General features: G+C 51.5%; 2 protein-coding genes across 2 annotated transcripts; one reads left to right on the top strand and one right to left on the bottom strand.

The window, feature by feature from the left end:
- Window positions 1-1,185: 1,185 nt before the first annotated feature.
- Window positions 1,186-3,365, top strand: LOC309837414 (galectin-7-like; the record flags this gene model as incomplete). Its single annotated transcript, XM_082677890.1, has 4 exons — window positions 1,186-1,200; window positions 1,618-1,706; window positions 2,425-2,626; window positions 3,252-3,365. 4 exons carry the CDS (start codon window positions 1,186-1,188, stop codon window positions 3,363-3,365), a joined length of 420 nt encoding a protein of 139 aa, XP_082534016.1.
- A 6,454-nt stretch (window positions 3,366-9,819) lies between these two features.
- Window positions 9,820-17,853, bottom strand: LGALS4 (galectin 4). The gene is made up of 11 exons (XM_082677753.1): window positions 17,285-17,853; window positions 17,046-17,181; window positions 16,635-16,723; window positions 14,844-15,048; window positions 13,341-13,475; window positions 11,228-11,254; window positions 11,066-11,104; window positions 10,865-10,894; window positions 10,491-10,579; window positions 10,137-10,302; window positions 9,820-10,055 (listed from the first exon to the last, which is right to left on the bottom strand). Exons 2-11 carry the CDS (start codon window positions 17,088-17,090, stop codon window positions 9,909-9,911), a joined length of 972 nt encoding a protein of 323 aa, XP_082533879.1. The 5' UTR covers window positions 17,091-17,181; window positions 17,285-17,853; the 3' UTR covers window positions 9,820-9,908.
- Window positions 17,854-18,210: the final 357 nt, after the last annotated feature.

The raw sequence follows: 18,210 nt of genomic DNA, 5'->3' as shown, positions 1-18,210 counted from the left end.
AGCTGTGTTTTTTGGGCAAACGGCTTCTCATTTCTGAGCCTCAGTTTCCTTATCTGTCAAATAAGGGGGATCAATGGCCCTGCCTCAGTGGCCTGTCTGAAATCAGTGGTCTCTGGCACATGCTAGAAAGGCCGGAGGCTGCGTTGATGGCAGCTGTGTTATCTTTCATTCCTTCTTTCACCCATATTTACGGAGCACTTATGTGTGCCAGGCACTGCACTAGGCGCCAAGGAGACAGCCGTGACCATCAGGCAAAATACCCTGCCCCTCTGAGCTCCCTTTTCTATTATTATTGCTGTTGCCATGGTTATTATTATATTCCAGAAGCATAAACTGGAATGTCAGGGCAGACACGTCCTTAGCCCTAGTCAGCAGGTCCTAACCTGGGAGAGAGGGTCCAGAGTTGCAGCCCACAGCTTAGCCTCTCAGAACTCAAGTTTTCCATGATGAAATGGGCACGAGCGTGTTTTCTCTCCGCCAGGCACCAGGAAGCTAGGGCTGGAGGGATGGTGGCTCAATGAGCCTTCTCTGATGTTGTTTTTTTTTAATAAATGTATTTATTTATTTTTGGCTGCGTTGGGTCTTCGTTGCTGCACACAGGCTTTCTCTAGCTGTGTCGAGAGGGGGCTACCCTTCGTTGCCGTGCACGGGTTTCTCACTGCGGTGGCTTCTCTTGTTGCAGAGCACGGGCTGTAGGCCTGCGGACTTCAATAGTTGTGGCACACGGGCTCAGTAGCTGTGGCACGCGGGCTCACTAGTTGTGGCTTGCAGGCTCTAGAGCGCAGGCTCAGTAGTTGTGGTGCATGAGCTTAGTTGCTCTGAGGCATGTGGGATCTTCCTGGACCAGGGATCGAACCTGTGTCCTCTCCCCTGGCAGGTGGATTCTTAACCACTGTGCCGCCAGGGAATCCCTATAGTGTTATTATTATTATTATTGTTAACTGTTCCTATCATTATTAGCCCAGAGGAGAGGGACCTGGGAATCCTCAGGGACTGCAGGGGTGTCAGAGGCCCTAGAAGGAGGGTGCTGGCCAGCATGGCCCCAGGGCCAGGGTCTGTGCCAGGTGTGGGTGGTGGGTGTGGAAAGGGGTGACGGTGAGTCACCAGGGCCAGCCACGCCCTGCTTCTACTTAAGGTCCCAGCAGCCATACCCACCACAACCACTGCCTGTCCGCTGTTCCAGCCATGCCACCGGTATATGTGAGTGCTCCAGGGGTGTGGAGGTGGCGAGGTTTTGGACCCAAGGCTGCACTGGAATGGGGTAGGGGCTGGGGCTTGGCTGAGGTCTCCTGTGTCAAGGAGAAAACGGGTGTTCGGGGGTGCTATGACGTTCTGGGCTGTTGTTTCTGGGTTGACCCAATCCATCCCATGCTCCCATCTCCCCCTTGGTGTTCCCCCCTTACTTTCTACCTCTCTGAATATCTTCCTGTTGATTCTTTGTGTTCCTCTCTCCAATCCTTTCCCTACGCCTGGCTCTCTTTCCTTTGCCTCTGTGCCCTTTCTGCTCTCTGATTCTGTTGGCCTGGCTCCTGGTCATGTTCTCCCCGGCACTGACCCATGTGTCTCTCTCATCTGCCTCCCTGATCCACTTTGGCCCCCGCACCCCTGCTGCTGCAGAACGTGCCCTACAGGACCTCGCTGGCCAAGAGCTTCGAAGTTGGCACTGTGTTGAGAATTCGTGGTGTTGTCCCCAAAGATGCTGCCAGGTGAGACCTCCAAGCCTCTGCGGTAAGGGGTGGGAGGTCTCCAGGCTCAGCTGACCCCACTTCTCACAGCCCAGAGAACAAGCCCCAGGCCAGCTTTGCCCACCAGGATCTTGGAATCTCCAAGCTATTTCCTACCTTCTGGAATCTGATGTCTTTACTCATTTGTCCCAGGACAGTATACCTGGGGTCCCTACAACCTTCTAAGAATCTGGGAGTTCCAGGGCAATCCAAGGCTCTTACTTATAGTAAGACTTCCAGTCTGAGTCTGAAGCAACTGTGGAAACACAGCCTGTGAGTCAGAGGTGCCCTGGGCACCTGGGAGGCCTCAGCAATCAAACCTATGACTTCCTGGGTCGGGAGCTTCAGGATTTCTGGGAATCTACGATGCCTGGGAATACTGGGGTCCCTGGTATTGCTCCCGGCCCTCTGGGAATTGGGGGATCGGAGGCACCCCTGTCTCAGGACCATGACTCCTCGGCAACTCCCAGACTCTGGAAATGCGGGGGACCCAGGCCGTAGTGCAGTGACCCTTGCCTGGGTGGATGTGTGTCCAGGTCCCCAGTTGGTTTCTGGATGTCCTGGAACCTGGGCTCCTTGGCCTCCAGTCCACCACCCCTCCTTCACTGGCGTGTGGCTCTCAGGTCCCTGTGGACTTGGATGTGCTTCGGCAATCGGTAAGTCCTTTCTCTGACGCCCCCTCCCATCCGCCACCTAACAGGTTCTACATAAACCTGCTGTGCAGTGACGATCCAGACAGTGAGATCGTCCTGCATTTCAACCCCCGTCTGGATGAATCCTCGGTGGTCTTCAACACCATGGAGTGCAGCGCCTGGGGCTCAGAGGAGCGCAGCGGTAGCCCTGCCTTCCAGCGTGGGGAGCCCTTCGAACTGCACCTCATTGCCAAGAAAGACGGCTTCCAGGTGCGTCTCTGCCACAGGGGTGGCCGCCAACACCCAGGTCTCTTTCCTTGGCAAGGCCAGGAAGGCCCTTGTCAGAGGTGGGGTGCAAAGGCGCGGCCAAGGCTGGCCACGGCGTCCCCAGTCCCTCACCTCCCCTGGCGCAAGCGCACTAGAGGGCAGGCGTATGGCGGTGACAAGGACACGAGAGAACGAGCCCAAAGGGTGGGTGTCCAGCGGGGAGGCGTGGACACCCCGGACCCTATTCCCTGTCCACTGGCGCCTGACGTAGCGGCTCTGGGGCAGGGGAATGGATGGGTTGGGAGACAGAACCCAGAATAAGTCCCGGCAGGGAGTGGTCGCTGTAGACCCTCCACCACCCAGGCCGTTCTCCACTTTCAATCTGTGCGTCACAGTGAGGCGGTGGACGCGGGCACCGTGGAGACCACATCCACCGCCAAAGCTTACAAAGCACTCCGTGCCAGCAATGAGCTCATTGACTCCTCACGGCAAGGGCTTAGAATCAACAGCAGCCCTTTTCCCTAATGCGGGGCTGCGTGGGTGACGAGGTCACGCAGCGTGGGTACAAGTCGGGAATGACCCCGCAGTCGCCTCGGGAACCATAAACCGTGTCTCCTTGCCCCTGCAGGTTGTGATCGGGGACGAGGAATACCACCAGTTCAGCTACCGGCTCCCACCACAGCGCGCGCTCTGGATGGAAGTGGGCGGGGACGTGCAGCTGGAGTTTGTGAAGATCTTCTGAGCCTTCCCAGGAGGGCAGGTGGGGACGGGGCACAGGGCTCTTGAGTGACAAATAAAGTCTTAGCCTCTCGTCTGTGCGCCTCCTGTGTGTGTTTGTGTCTCCTTCATATAGAGGAGGATAGCAGGCTCAGGGAGGTGAAGACACTGATTAAGGGTCACACAGCGATTGCGTGGCCGGGGCGGGTCCGGGCCTGGATCTCCGAGGGCACTTTTTGTCCCTGGAGGCCTGAGGAGGGTCACGATCTGGCGGGGGTGGGGCTTTGGCTTGCCCCCCTGCAGCACTTTGCGAAGCAGCCAGGTGGTAATGCGGTGGGGGGCGACTTTAGGGAATTTGCAGGGGCCCCAGCCATCCCTCGGCGCCCGCTCCGTGGGTGTAACGGACCCCCCAAACGGTCCGTCTGCCAACAGGTCCCTTGGAGACCCCGGGTGCGTGAATCTCAGCCTCCCTGCGCCGAAGTCCCTCTTCTTGCCTCTCGCCGGTTTCGCCTACCTACTGGCGCCTGCAGACGGGTGGCGCGGGGCGGGGCTTGGAGGCAGATCCGGGCCTCGCCTGCCTCCCATCTGTTCGGGAGTCAGGACAGGCCTCCGATGGTCGCGCCCCGGGTCAGACGCGCACTGGAGCTGCAGCCTCCCCGAGGAGAAGACGGGAAACGCGAACGGCCGGGCTCCTGTGTCCCTGCTGCCTTCGAGCGTGTTCACACACTTCGTCCATCTGGGCTCGCCCGACGGCCCCGAGACCCCGGCCCTCCCCGAGATTCTAGGGGGTAGGGGGAGTTGGGTATATACAGACGCCCAGTCACCCTCGACCGGCAGGTGGGGATTTTCTGGTTTCTGGGGGTCGCTGGGTCGCCCTTGAATAGCTGTGGTTGGCGGGGGAGCCGGGACCAAGCGAGCGCCCCCAGCCTCGCACCCTCAGCGAGGCGCTCGCAGCGGACGTGGTTCGCAGCTGCGGATGGAGGCGGGGGGTGGGGTGGGGCAGCGTGCCAGCAGCTCACAGTGGGTTCGGACCCGGGTCTCGGAAAGTCTGGATCCGCACCCCTGGCGGATGTACCACAGGCTTCCGGTCCGGACTCCCGGCCAAAGTGTGACAGACAAATTTCCCTCCTTCCCTTGGGCCGCTGCAGAAGTTGCGGTTTAAAAACGGAGGCTCGGCAAGGTGGGGCTGCTTGCCGACTGAACCTGAAACAGCTAGGGTGGTGGGAAGACCAACCCTGCTGCGGCACTTGAGCTTTTCCTGGAGCCGTTCTTCTGCCCCTTGAGACCCTTCGGCTGAAGCCACTTCACCCCCATGCCCGGCCCTCAAGAGTGTATCTCTGGGTGGGTCGTGGAATGAAGGACACCCTCTCCCACTGGAGGACCCGGGAAAGTCTGAATTCCCCTGGTCCCAGGGCTATTATGTTTATTTTTATTTGCCTGTTAAAGGAATTACATATATATAATATCACTTTATATATATATAATTTTTAATATATATAATTTTAAAATTTATATTAATTTAAAGATATACCTACAGTACAAATTTCAAAGTATGCAGTGGAAAATACAGTTGTTGGCACAACTGGTAAAGGTGGTTGGGGTCTCGGAATAGATGGTAGTTATCCATCTGTTAATCTGTTATCCATCTGTTAATTTCCTGATTTTCACTGTTGCCTTACAGTGGACATGCAAGAGAATGTTCTTGTTTGTGGAAATACACAATAAAGTAATTGAAGGTGATCAGGAAGCATGTTGGCAACTTATTCTCAAATGAGTGTAGGGAAAAAAATGTTTGTACTGTACTTACAACTTTCTGTGTTAGTCATTTCAAAATAAAAAAACTATAAATATATAAAATATGTATATGAAAGTCCTCCTTTTAAGAGCAAACTTCTGTTACCCGTGTCTGTATCTCTTGTGTATCTTTCCAAAACTCTCTGCCCTTCTAAACACATGTATATGCAATTTTTTTCCCTCCTTGCATAAAATCGAGCATCTTTCACCCACTCACCTCTTTTTTGTCCCTTAGCAATATATGTGCATAGTTTGATGTGTATATTTGATGTATTGACCCTTTTATCATGATGAAATGTCCTTTGTCTCTAGTAAAATTTCTTTTAACATCTACTGTGTCTGATACTAATTTTGTCCTTCTACTCTCACGGTTACTGATTGCACGGTACTTCTTTTCTCATCCTTTTACCTTCAACTTATCTACGTCTTAGATCTAAAGTGTGTCTTTTGTAGATAGCATATACTTGGGTCTTGTTTTCTTATCCAGGCTGAAAATGTATTATTCTTTGTAGCTTCATGACAAATTATCCCAGTAACATCATAAAATAACACATACTTATTGTCTTCCAGTTGCTGAAGTTAGGAACCTAGGAGTGGCTTAACTAGGTTGTGGTGCTGAGTTTTCATGCAGTTACAGTCAAACTATAAGTGAAGTTGCTAGCACCCGAAAGAAGTTTTGGCAAACTATGGCTGTTGGGTTAAACCCACCCATTACCTGTTTTAGTAAGGCTCACAATCTAAGAGTGGTTTTCACATTTTAAAATAGCTGAAAAAAAAATGAAAAGAAGAATAACATTTCTTAACACTTCAAATGATGCGAAATTCAAATTTCAGTGTCCATAAATAAAGTTTTATTGGGACACAGCCATGCTCTTTCATTTATTAGAGCCTACTGGCTGCTTTTGTGCTCCACCCGTGGAGCTCGGGAGCTGCAACAGAGACTGGGTCACCCACAATGCCTAACATATTTACTATGTGACCATTATAGAAAAAGTTTGCAACCCCTGCTCTAAAGGCTTGACTGGGATTGGAGGAACTTCTTCTAAGAGGGCTCACACACATGGATGTTGGCAGGAGTTTTCAGTTTCTTGTCACATGAGCACTTACATAGGACTGTTCAAGAAGTTACTGACTCCTCCCGGGGGAGTCATTGAGAAATGAGAGAGCAAGAGAGCAAGCCACGACAGAAGCTGTAGTGTCTCTTATACCCCCGTTTGAGAAGTGACACGCTATCAGTTCTGCCATATTCTCTTGATGAAATGTAGTCACACATACTAACCCTGGTACCATTTGGGAGGGGTTCACACAAGGGTTTGCATATCATTGGAGGCCAGTTTGGAAGCTGACCACCACGGACGATCTCTGACTTTTTTTTCTTTTTTTTTTGGCTGCGTTGGGTCTTTGTGGTTGCCTGTGGGCTTTCTTTAGTTGCGGTGCGCCGGCTTCTCACTGCAGTGGCTTCTCTTGTTGCGGGGCACAGACTAGACTCTAGGCGTGTGGGCTTCAGTAGTTGTGGCTCGCGGGCTCTAGAGCACAGGCTCAGTAGTTGTGGCGTACGGGCTAGTTGCTCCGCGGCATGTGGGATCTTCCCGGACCAGGGCTCGAACCCGTGTCCCCTGCATTGGCAGGCAGATTCTTAACTACTTCGCCACCAGGGAAGCCCCGATCTCTGACTTTTGGTTGGAATGTTTATTTCATTCACACTTGATGTCGTGATTGATATAGTTGGCTGCCATTTTGCTATTTGTTTTTACTCTGTTAGTCCTTCACTACCTGCCTTTGTGTTAAACAATTTTTAGTATACCATTTAAATTCCTCTGCTGTTTTTTTTTAACTGTATATTTTGATTGTTTTTTTTTTTTTTTTTTTTGCAGTACGCAGGCCTCTCATCGTTGTGGCCTCTCCCGCCACAGAGCACAGGCTCCGGACGCGCAGGCTCAGCGGCCATGGCTCACGGGCTTCCCGGACCAGGGCACGAACCCGCGTCCCCTGCATCGGCTGGCGGACTCTCAACCACTGCGCCACCAGGGAAGCCCTAAACTGTATATTTTGAAAGCTGGTTTTTAAATGGTCACTCTAGGGATGACAATAGGCATTGTAAATGATCACAGTCAACTTTATGTTAATACAGATTTAATTCCAGTAAAATATAGCAGCATTGCTCCAATATATCTCCATTTCCCACCTTATTTTGTGCTATTGTTGTTATATATATCACATTCATATATGTTATACACTCTACAATATAGTGTTATAATTTTCACTACCATCACATTTTTAAAGAAAATAGAAAAATAATAAATTTTATTTATATAATTTTGAAAAATATTTATCCACATATTCATAATTTCTAGGATTCTTTATTTCTTCCTGTGTATTTGATGTCATTTTCTTTCAATGTGAAAGACTTTCTTTAGTATTCCCTACAGGGAGGTCTGCTAGCAATGAATTCTCAGTTTTCTTCTATCTCAGAATATCTTTCTTTTGCCTTCAGTTTTTTGTTTTGTTTTTTGTTTTTGCGTTATGCGGGCCTCTCACCGCTGCGGCCTCTCCCGTTGCGGAGCACAGACTCCGGACGCGCAGGCCCAGCGGCCATGGCACACAGGCCCAGCCACTCCGCGGCATGTGGGATCCTCCCGGACGGGGGCACGAACCCGCGTCCCCCACATCGGCAGGCAGACCCCCAAACACTGTGCCACCAGGGAAGCCCTTGCCTTCAGTTTTTTGTTGTTTTTTTTTTTCTCCTTAACATTTGCCTTCAGTTGTTAAATATAGTTTTGTTGAGTATAGAATTACTGACAGTTTTCTTTTGTTTAGCACTTGGAATAAATCATTCAACTGCCTTCTGGCCTTCATTGTTTCTATGAAAATTTAGCTGTGAATCATACTGCTTTCCCCTGTACATGATGAGTTGTTTTTTCACTTATAGCTTTCAAATTTTTCTGTCTTTTTTTTTTCTTCCAGCAGTTTAACTATGATGGGTCTCGGTATGGATCTCTTTGTATTTATCTTACTTGCAGTTCATTGAGCTTCTCAGATCTAGAAACGAATGTCTTTCATAAAATTGGGTAAGTTTTCAGGCATTATTTCTTCAAACATATTGCAGCAGTGATAGAAAACTAAACATGACCTCACCAGCTCTTTGGGGGACCCTCTTCCTGTGCCCCTCTAGGCTCGTGGCTGTTGTATCTCCTGACAGCCATCCCTGGGCAGTGACTGTTCAGTAAGGGAGGAGGGAGCCCAGAAGAAGGAGAAGACGGCCTCAGACTGGAGGCTGCCCAGGTCAGCCCTCCGCCCTTCCTGACGTCCTCAGCATCCATCCAGGGTCTGAGGGCCCCCAGAACATCTTTGATCAATGTTTGACAAATCCATAAAATCTTCTGGAGAACTCAACGATAATATTGATGCCCAGGACCCACTACAGACTTACTAGACTAGAACATACGAAATTATTGATATTTAACCACGTTTAACCTACAAAAATGACATTTTTGTGGTTTAGCCTAATGATGGTCTGGGTTGGGGTCAGGTATCAATATTTTTTAAAAGCTCCCCAGGGGATTGCAATGTAGGACTGTTTAAGAACTACACTAGGTGAATGAATGAGACAATAAACTGAATGAGTAATTGAATAGACAGTGACAAATGACTGGATATGTGAACAAGCGAGTGAGTGAATGAATAAGAGTGAATAAATGGATGCATGAAAGTGTAAGGAAATGAACAAATTATTAAATCAACACAAAGATGATGATAAAAGGATGTTTGAATGAATGACTCATGGTTAGTGGGCAGATGAAGAGATAAATGTATGGATAAATAATTGGAAATGGATGGAGGAATAGATCATGAAGAGAAGAATGGATGACTGGATAGATAAAAAATGGACAAATGGACGGATGGATGGATGTGCTGGAAGGCAGAGAACTGCATGGACAAATGGAGGGAGTGAAGAGATGAAAGGATGAATGAAATCTGGATGTAAGCATGGCTGAGTGAATAGACATATGGACTAATAAATAAGTAGTTAGATGTTTGAATGGATGGATGGTCAGATGGATGGGTGAACGGCTGGATGATGAATGGATGAACAAACAGCTAAAATGGAGAGGTAGAGTGGATGGATCATTGAATGTTTAGATGGATGGATGAACATATGCTCGGATGAATGTTTGGAAAGATTGATGGATGATGAGATAGATGGATGGAGGGATGAATGGATGGGTGGGTGGATGAAGGGATGGATGAAAAGATGGCTGGACAAACAGACGGATAGATGGATTGGTGAGTGGCTAGATGGCTGGATGTCGAATGGGTATATGGACTTTTGGTTGGATGGATGCAGGGTGGATGGGACAACAGGCTGTATAGTGGTTGAGTACGTAGCCTTGGGAGCCAGACCACCTCGATTTGGATACTAGTTCTGCCATTTACAGACTCTGTGACCTTGGGCAACAGCTTTATTTTTCTTTGCCTGTCTCTTCATCATTTACAGATGGAAAATAATAATAGTTCCTACCTCCTGGCATTGTGAGGAGTGAATGGGTTCATACACATAAAGCCCTAGATTTATTATGATGAGAGGATGGATGGGTAGATGATTGGATGGCTGAATGGATAGTGCACGATTGAACCAAGAAGGAAGGAACAGTGAGGGAGGCGAACAGGGTCGTGTACACTCACAAAACACCCTCAGACATTTTATTAGGGGCTTAGAAAGGAGTCCTACAGGATCTTCCTCTGTGTTCCCAGGGGTTATGGCCCCAGATATAAATCAGATCTGGACATAGGACAAGGTGACATCACCCTGGATCTCCACCATGTCCACCCTCTGGAAGGCCGAAAGGCGATGGGAGAAGTCGAAGAGGTGCTGGCCGTTGGCATACACCTTGAAGCGATCCATGCCACAGCGAATGGACAGCTGCAGAGAGAGGGGAGGGCATGAGGCCAGAGCCAGGACAGAGGCTTTGGAGGGAAGCAGGGAAAGAGACCCCAGACTCACATCAAAGAACTGTCCAGGACCAAACGGGTTGTAGGAGACATTCCTTTCCTCAGCTCCCCACGAGCCATTCAGAAAACTGTTCCGAACCACGCTGCCCTCATTCAGCCGGGGGTTAATGTGCAGAGCCAGGTCCCCTGAGGACCCCACCTTGAAGTTGATGACAAAGCTGGGGGCAGAGAGAAGGGTAGGAGTAAGATGGGTGGGAAGGAGGTGGGGGAGCGCTTTGCTCCCCAAGGAAGGAGGGGACTGGGGACTGGATTCCCAGGTCTCCAGTGGAGGAGGCTGAGGGCTCAGTCTCCTAGGACTGAGGGATGAGGAGGACCAAGGATTCACACCTCAATCTAGATTCTGTACCTCTTGGCTGTGGCGGGTACGTAGCCCTTGACAATAATGGTTCTTCGGGCTGTAAGCCCCCCTTGCAGTCTCCCATTAAATGGCACAGGCTGTGGGAAGAGCACATGGTGTCCCATCGTCTCTCAGGTCCCCAGAAGCCAGAGGCAGGGACAAATTTTCAGAGAGGGGCTCTCACTTGTCCTGGGAAATGTCCCAAACCCCCAACCTCCACACCCTCTGACCACCAACTCCACCCTCTCCCCACCCCCCTCCCGCCCCAAACACCCTCTGCCCACTCTATTTCCTACCTTCTCAGGACCCCCGACCCACCACCAGTTCCTGCTTCCCCACAAACTGCCCACCACAGAACCCTAAACTCCCACCAGAGACCTTACCGGGTTGAAGGCTGGGGGTCCCTCCATGGTCTGTGAAGTGAGGAAGAGTTATTCTATAATATTCGGCAAATATTAGGCCCACCTACTCCATGCAGGCGTAGCTCTAGGTGCTGGATTAGTACAACTGGGGATCCAGTCTCTCTGACCACCCTCCAGTTCTTGCCACCCACCCCCAAATGGCCACACAACCCTCCCACTTACAGGGAGGTTACTTGGCTCTTGGTAGCACTGCCCGGGACCCTACACAGATGGACGGAAGGCATGAATGGAGAGAGGCTGGGGGTCCTTTGGCTGCCCTAGGACCTCCTCAGCCACTGAACCCCACCTCAAGGGGAAGTCCATCACCCACCAGCAGGTACTTACTGGGTACGCCGGATTAGGCATGGGTATCTGTGGGCACAGAAGGAGAAGGAGGCAATGAGGGGGACCCTAAACTAGGGCCTGGAGGGTGTCAAGGATGCCCGCCCCAGGGCAGCCCACCACCACCATCCAAGGGAACTCGGGGTCAAAGGGTACCACCCAGATGGCTCATTCAGGGAGAGGAACTCGCCGTGTTTAGGGATCTCCAGTGCACAGCGAACCTCAGCCCACTCCTTTAGGACAAGGCTGGTAAATTCTGTTTCTGTCCCCACCTCTGTCCTGGCTTCCTGCTGACCCAGGACCCTCATCCACTCCTCTCCTCCCTCCAGGAGCCACACGATAAAGCGTGCACCCCCATTACACACCCGCAGGCCCACACAACATCCTGCTCACCTCGTCTCCAACCATGATTTGCCCCTCACTCTACATGCGCACCCCTGGGGCAACGAGGGGTGCTTTAGCCAGCCAAGCTCCTGTCTCTCCCTTGTCTGTCTCAGCTCCTTCAGTCTGTGTGTGACTCTGTTTCTGTTTCTCAGCCTCTCTTACTCGCTGTCTCTGTTCCTCTCTCTCGTCCTCACCTTCTCACCAGTGGTTCCTTTCCCCGCCAAACAATTTTTATTCACTCTTTCTCTCTGTTTCTGATGCACTCATTTCTGCCTCGACTTCCACTTTAAGCCAGCTATCCTGAAGGTCCTTTAAAAATTGCTTCATTCTTGTTTTTCTTTTTATTCTAGCCGCATTGAGCGTTTTGCAGGATCTTAGTTCCCTGATCAGGGATTGAGCCCGGGCCCTCGGCAGTGAAAGTGAGGAGTCCTAACCGCTGGACCGCCAGGGAATTCCCATGTTGTTTTTCTTTTTAAAATACATTGATGAGGGAATTCCCTGGCGGTCCAGCGGTTAGGACTTGGCACTCTCATTGTGGGGGCCCAGGGTTCGATCCCTGGTCAGGGAACTAACATTCCGCAAGCCATGCAGTGTGGCCATAAGTCAGTAAGTAAATAAATAATAAAATAAAATACACTGATGACGCACAACAGTAAAATGAACACCCATAGGCCCAAGGCCACCTTAGGGATGAAGACAATCCCAGCATCTCCTCATCAGGGAGGCAGAGGAGTGGTTGGACCCGTGCCTCTGCCGCTTACGAGCTCCACGATCTTGGGCCAGTTACTGAAGCACTCCGTGCCTCAGTTCCCACATCTGTAGAATGGGGCTCAGGGTCACCAGTGCCCTTTCCCCTTGGAGGGGCTGGGGGACTTACAGGTTGGGAAGGGTAGAGCCCTCAGCTGAAGGACATGCCAGGGTTCTGAGGTTTGGGCTTCTCCAAGTAGTGCTGCTGTGGGGTTCTAGTGCCTGTGTCCTGGCCAGTTGTTCACCGTGGACCTGGTAGTGGGGTTTCACGGTCACCGGCGTGTGTCTGTTCAGCTTCCGTAGATGCTGCCCAGTTATTTCCCGAGGTATGGGAGTGTCGGCCAGTCCACGGCCTCACCAGCCGTGGGTATGATGTGCCCTTCCCGTGACAGCCCTTCTGGTGGGTGCGTAGTGGTAGCTCCCTGGGATTGGCGGTGAATTTCCCAGCTGACTCATGACGTCAGGCAACTTCTCAGAAACACGTTTGCTACTCCTGTGGTTTTTGTCCCTCCCTGTCATCACTTTCTGACTCAGCTTACACACCTACTTCTCCTCCAGAAAGCCCTTCCTAAGACTTTCCAGGGACTTCCCTGGCTGTCCAGTGGTTGGGACTCTGCGCTTTCACTGCCAAGGGCCAGGGTTCAATCCCTGGTCAGGGAACTAGGATCCTGCAAGCCACGTGGCACAGCCAAAATAATTAAATAAGTAAATAAAATAAAATGACAGTGTAGAAAATGGTGCCAATACCTTAAAAGAAAAAAGACTCTCCAGACCTCCTGAATGCGCCCCACCCCCGCACTGACAACTTGTGGCCACTACTATCTGGTGACACATCTGTCTTCCCAGTAGACTGTCCTGGTTGCCGCTGGGTCTGTGGCGTCACCTGGCAAAGGGTCTGGCCCAGAGCAGGTGCTCTGGAAATAAGTGAATGTAGGGGTGAATTAAGGAAGAAAGCAAGCAAACAAGAGGGGGACACACCACACACCTGGTTTGGGGTGGGCTCGCCTCCGATGAAGTTGATTGATTGAAGCTGCAGGTCGCCATCCACATGCAGGTGGGTGACCATCTGTAGCGGGATCCGGTGCCCAAACTCATAGAAGGGATCCCCATTTACCACCACCTGGAGGGCAGGGGTCAGGTCAGAGGTGGCACCTCTGACCCTGGAGGGTAGAAAACAGGAAGCAGGAAACAGGGAGATTTTTAACTTGGGGGTCACAAGTTTTGAGGGTGAGCTGGGACAGCCTCAGAGTCAGGAATCTTGAGTCCACCGGTCAGAGGTCAAAAGTCAGCTCACAGATTGGTGGGCAGACGAGAATAGAGAATTTAGCCTGAGGATGGAGATTGGGAGATCACTGAATGGGAGTCCTGGTTTTGGTACCAAATGATTGGGTGTCAGGTCCAGCTCTGACATGTCTTGGCTGTGGGACCTTAGGTAAGTCACTCACTTCCCTGAGTCTTCGTCTCTGCATCTGTAAAATGGGATCTCGCTCTGGGACTGTTGGGAAGGCATGTCAGAGGCACTGTGGAAATCCCAGAGCCTTGCCTTGTCATCACATCTCAAGAGTACTGTAAGCCCTCACGGTTCTGTTTATAGTGCTAAGCAACGGGCACAGCCGAGACCCAGCTCCCCAGGACTGAGAGCTTCCTACGTGCTAAGCACTTTACCTGCTGGCATCAACATGGTGATGGGCTCAACAGCTCCGTGAGGGAGGACAAAACACTGTCCCTGTTGTTCAAGAAAGCAGAGGTTCCAGGTAGTAGAGTGACCAGCTCAAGGTCACATGCTGGGGAGAGGCAAAGCCCAGACTTGAACCCGTGTCTGTCCGAGCTCAAGCCCTAATGTTAACCTTGGTGATGAGGTTAGATATCTGGTGTCTATATGAGGGCAGATAACGTCCAGGTAGGTCATCCTCCCAGAAGACTTCTCCCATGGGTCAGGCTGGGACAGATGTGCACAGGGTGTCTGATGTGTGTCATTTATGGGGAGGCAGGGGGTGGAGAGAACTCCATTCATATTTATGAATGAAATTGTATGATAGCTGGGATTTGCTTCTAAATAACCGGAGGGGAAGTGGGAGGTAGAGATAGGAGCAGAGGAACCTGGAGTGGACAGCTATCGGTGCTGGCCAAGGAGAGGAGGGCTTCCCAGGCCTCTGTGCTTCTGTGTGTGTTTAGACTTCCTGATAAGAAACGGCCAAAATACATACCTCGCAAGAACACGGGAGCAAGATGTTATGCATGAAACACATTAGAAGGCTCTCCGAGGTGGAGGAATGGGAATGAGAAAAAGAGGCAGGAGAGGAGGAAAAGAAAAGAAAAGAAAAGTGAGGTAGGAAGGGAGGAGGGAGGGGGAAGGGAGAGAGGAAAAACGAAGAAAGAAAGGGAGAGAGGGAGGGATCAGGGGAAGGCAGAAAGGCAGGGAGGGAGGAAGGAAGGGAAGGGGGGAGGGAGGGGTGGGGAGGGGAGGCCTCGCCCTCGAGACTCCGACCTTGTAGTGCTCGGCCAGGACCATGAACACCAGCTCGAAGGCGGCACCCTTGCTGAATGGCATGCTCCTTTTCTTCTCCTCCTTGCCCCAGTTGCCATTCTGCCTCGTGTTTAAGACCACCTTATCCCAGCCGTCAAAGCGGGGATTGAAGTGGAAGGCGACGTCTGCCTCTGGGCCTTGCCCCACCTCGAAGTTCACGAAGAACCTGGTGGGACACGAAGGGCTCTTCCCCTGGCCGCCCATGCCAGCGCACTATTGACCCAAGACTGGAGGGGGAGATCGTGCCCCTGCACTCCAAGGGGCAGATTCCCACCGCTACCCCTTTGCTCACTCCCTTCCCTGACCCAGCTTCAAATAAGACTGCTACTGGGACTCCTGCATTTACCCCAGCCCAGTCTCTATCAGCTCAGGTCTCTCTGCCCCCTCCCTGGCTTCTGAAGGCCATTCCCCACAGGCAGCCAGAGGGACCCTGTGAAAACCCAAATCGGAGCACCTTCCACAGCTCCCTTCACACCAGCAGCCCCCAAATTATTCCAAGGGGGCAGGTACACACCTGCCTCAGGACCTTTGCACTGGCTGTTCTTTCTGCTTGGAATGCTCTTCCCTCAGATACACGCCAGGCTCCCTCCCTCTCACCTCCTTCAGGTCTTTGCTGAAAAATTCCCTTCCCAGGAACCTTTCCCTGGCCACCTTATTTAAAGGGACAATGCCACACAACCCCTACCCCACATCTGCTCCCCATCTCCCTTCCCTCCTCATTTGTCTCCATAGCATTTATTGCCATCTGACTTATTATATATCTGACTTATTTATTTTTTATCTGTCTCCTCTACTAGGATGTCAGCTCCACGAGGACAGGGATCTTTGTCCTGTTGGATGCTCTGTCCCCAGCGCCTAGGCACAGAGTGGGTACTCGGTGGACACAGAAACAATGACCAAAGAAACAACAGTCCTATGACATCGTTCAATTATCATCACCATTTTTTTTTTATCATCACAATTTTAAAACCATAAAAAAAGCTAAGTGGACTTCCCTGGTGGCGCAGTGGTTAAGAATCCGCCTGCCAATGCAGAGGACACAGGTTTGAACCCTGGTCCGGGAAGATCCCACATGCCGCGGAGCAACTAAGCCCGTGCACCACAACTACTGAGCCCACGTACCATAACTACTGAAGCCCACAAACCTAGAGCCCGTGCTCCACAACAAGAGAAGCCACCGCAGTGAGAAGCCCGCGCACCGCAACAAAGAGTAGCCCTCCCGCCACCACTCGCCTCAACTAAAGAAAGCCCGCATGGAATGAAGACCCAACGCTGCCAAAAAAATTAAAGAAACAAAAAGCTAAGAGTTGCTGTAGTGCTGAATATACGACTCTATATGTTTTACATACTGAATCCTCAAAACCCATTTTATAGATGACAAACTAAAGCACACAGAGCTTTCCCAGTCACACGGTTGGTAAGTGACAGAGCTGGGACATGAACTCAGGTGGACCGGCTCTGAGCCTGTGATCTTAATTCATGCTGTCATACCCAACAATTCCAATCCAGTGTCCCAACTCTGGGGCCACCTGTCATGGTGAGTCTCCCTAACACCTCCCAGCCCCCCTCCTGATCTGATCACCAAGCCCTGGGCTCCCCAGACCAGAGCTGTTCCTTGGCCATCAGGTGCGGTGGCATAGAGCCCTCTTCTCAGTGGCGGGGAGGGAGGGAAATAGGCCTCCTGCACCTGGGCTGGAAGCCCCCTGTTTTTAGCCCCCTCCCAGCCTAGCCTGGCATGGGGGAGGGTCTTACCTCTTCATATGCTCGCTAGCCACTCCTTGGATGTAAATGGACATTCCAACTCTGAGACTGCCTGGGATGGGCCTGTGGTAGGGCAGCGTCTGCAGAAAGGGCCAGGTGAGGGGCCTCAAAGGTCATCTGCCTATTGCAGCCCTTACTACTCAGTCAGCAGCCCCTCCAGTCCCCCTCCCTTAAGCAAGGGAGAGGAAACCAAGGGGTGAGGGATCAGCGTGAAGACGAAGAAGGCTGAGAGCTGGAGCTGGATGTAAATAGTCTATCAGGGTGGGAGTAAGTCAAGCCCCAGGGTCAGTACTGGGTAAATCAGACCCACAACGCCCGGTGGCTGCCTCTGAGGATCAGGGTGAGGGTAAATTGGTGCGTGGCGGTCAGGGTGGAGCCAAGCCAGGGACTAGGGTATCTCACCGGGTTGTAGGTGGGCTGGTAGCCTGGTGCAGGAACGAAGGCCATCTTGAGAGGCTGGGCTGGTGGCTGCTACAGTGAGAAGAGCTGCAGGAGCAGGGAATGGCGGCAGAGAGAGGCTGGTGGGTGGCCCTTATACCTGAGGATAAGGGAGTGGCTGGCAGGGCAGGGTCCACGGGGTCCCTCTTCTAGGGATCCTAGACACACATCTTCTAGGGCACCCCCAGTCTCCCTTCTCTTACCAGCCTCACTGGTAACCAGCCGGAACCCAGATCTTCTGGGCCAGGCCTGGGGTACTCAGCTCAGGACCGCCTCCTCTAGGCCCTCCTGCAAAGAGGAAGTGCTGGCGAACTTTGGCCCTTCAAGGGCCTTATCGGAGCCCATAAAAACCTGGCTGACCCTTTGTTGTCAGAGGGAGGGTGAGGCCAGGAGGGTTGGGCAGGGTAAGGCTAAAAGGAGTGGCCCAGGACAGATGGGCAACGGAAACAAGTGAAAAAGCACGGAGGAACTGGGCACTCCTGATACTCCCAGGAACTGTTCGAGGACCTCAGTTTATTGCTGCGTGCCTCTAGCATGTACGTCATGTTGTATATGTCGTGGTTTAGATCACTGACTTCTGGGGCCTGAGGTTCTGGGTTAAACTCCTTCCTCTGCCGCTTCTTCGCTGTTTGATCTTGCGTCAGTGGTTTAACCTCAATTTGCCCATTTGCCCATCTGTTAAATAGGGAATATTAATAGTATTAACCTCATAGGGTCCTTGAAAGGAATTACTAAGTTAATAAATATTCATAACAGGACGTGGCATATAGGAGACACTAAATTAATGCTTGGGGACTTCCCTGGTGGTCCAGTGGTTAGGACTCCGTGCTTTCACTGCCGTGGCGCTGGGTTCCATCCCTGGTCAGGGGAACTAAGATCCCACAAATCTCCCACAAGCCACACAGCGCGGCCGAAAAAGAAGAAAAAAAGGAAAATAATACCTTGTAAATTAATGCTTGGTCTCTTGCCCTCATTCCAAACGTAAATCCAGGACGTTGGTTTATTTATTTATTTTTCTGGCCACGCCACGCAGCTTGCGGGATCTTCGTTCCCCCACAGGGGATTGAACCCGGGCCGCTGCAGTGAAAGCCCTAACCACTGGACCGCCAGGGAATTCTCCAGGAGGTTG

The sequence above is a fragment of the Grampus griseus genome, assembly GCF_964374135.1.
Source record: "Grampus griseus genome assembly, chromosome: 19".
NCBI classification, from domain to species: domain Eukaryota; kingdom Metazoa; phylum Chordata; class Mammalia; order Artiodactyla; family Delphinidae; genus Grampus; species Grampus griseus.
The sequence above is the reverse complement of the archived record's forward strand: the minus strand, read 5'-3'. Positions and strand labels throughout refer to the sequence as shown.

Coding starts and splice junctions, on each gene's coding strand:
- LGALS4 (XM_082677753.1), bottom strand. CDS start 17,090: ATGGCCTTCGTTCCTGCACCAGGCTACCAGCCCACCTACAACCCG. Junction 15,049..16,634: donor GCTAGCGAGCATATGAAGAG/GTAAGACCCTCC, acceptor GTGTCCCACCAG/GTTCTTCGTGAACTTCGAGG. Junction 11,105..11,227: donor TGCCTAATCCGGCGTACCCA/GTAAGTACCTGC, acceptor CCATCTGTGTAG/GGTCCCGGGCAGTGCTACCA.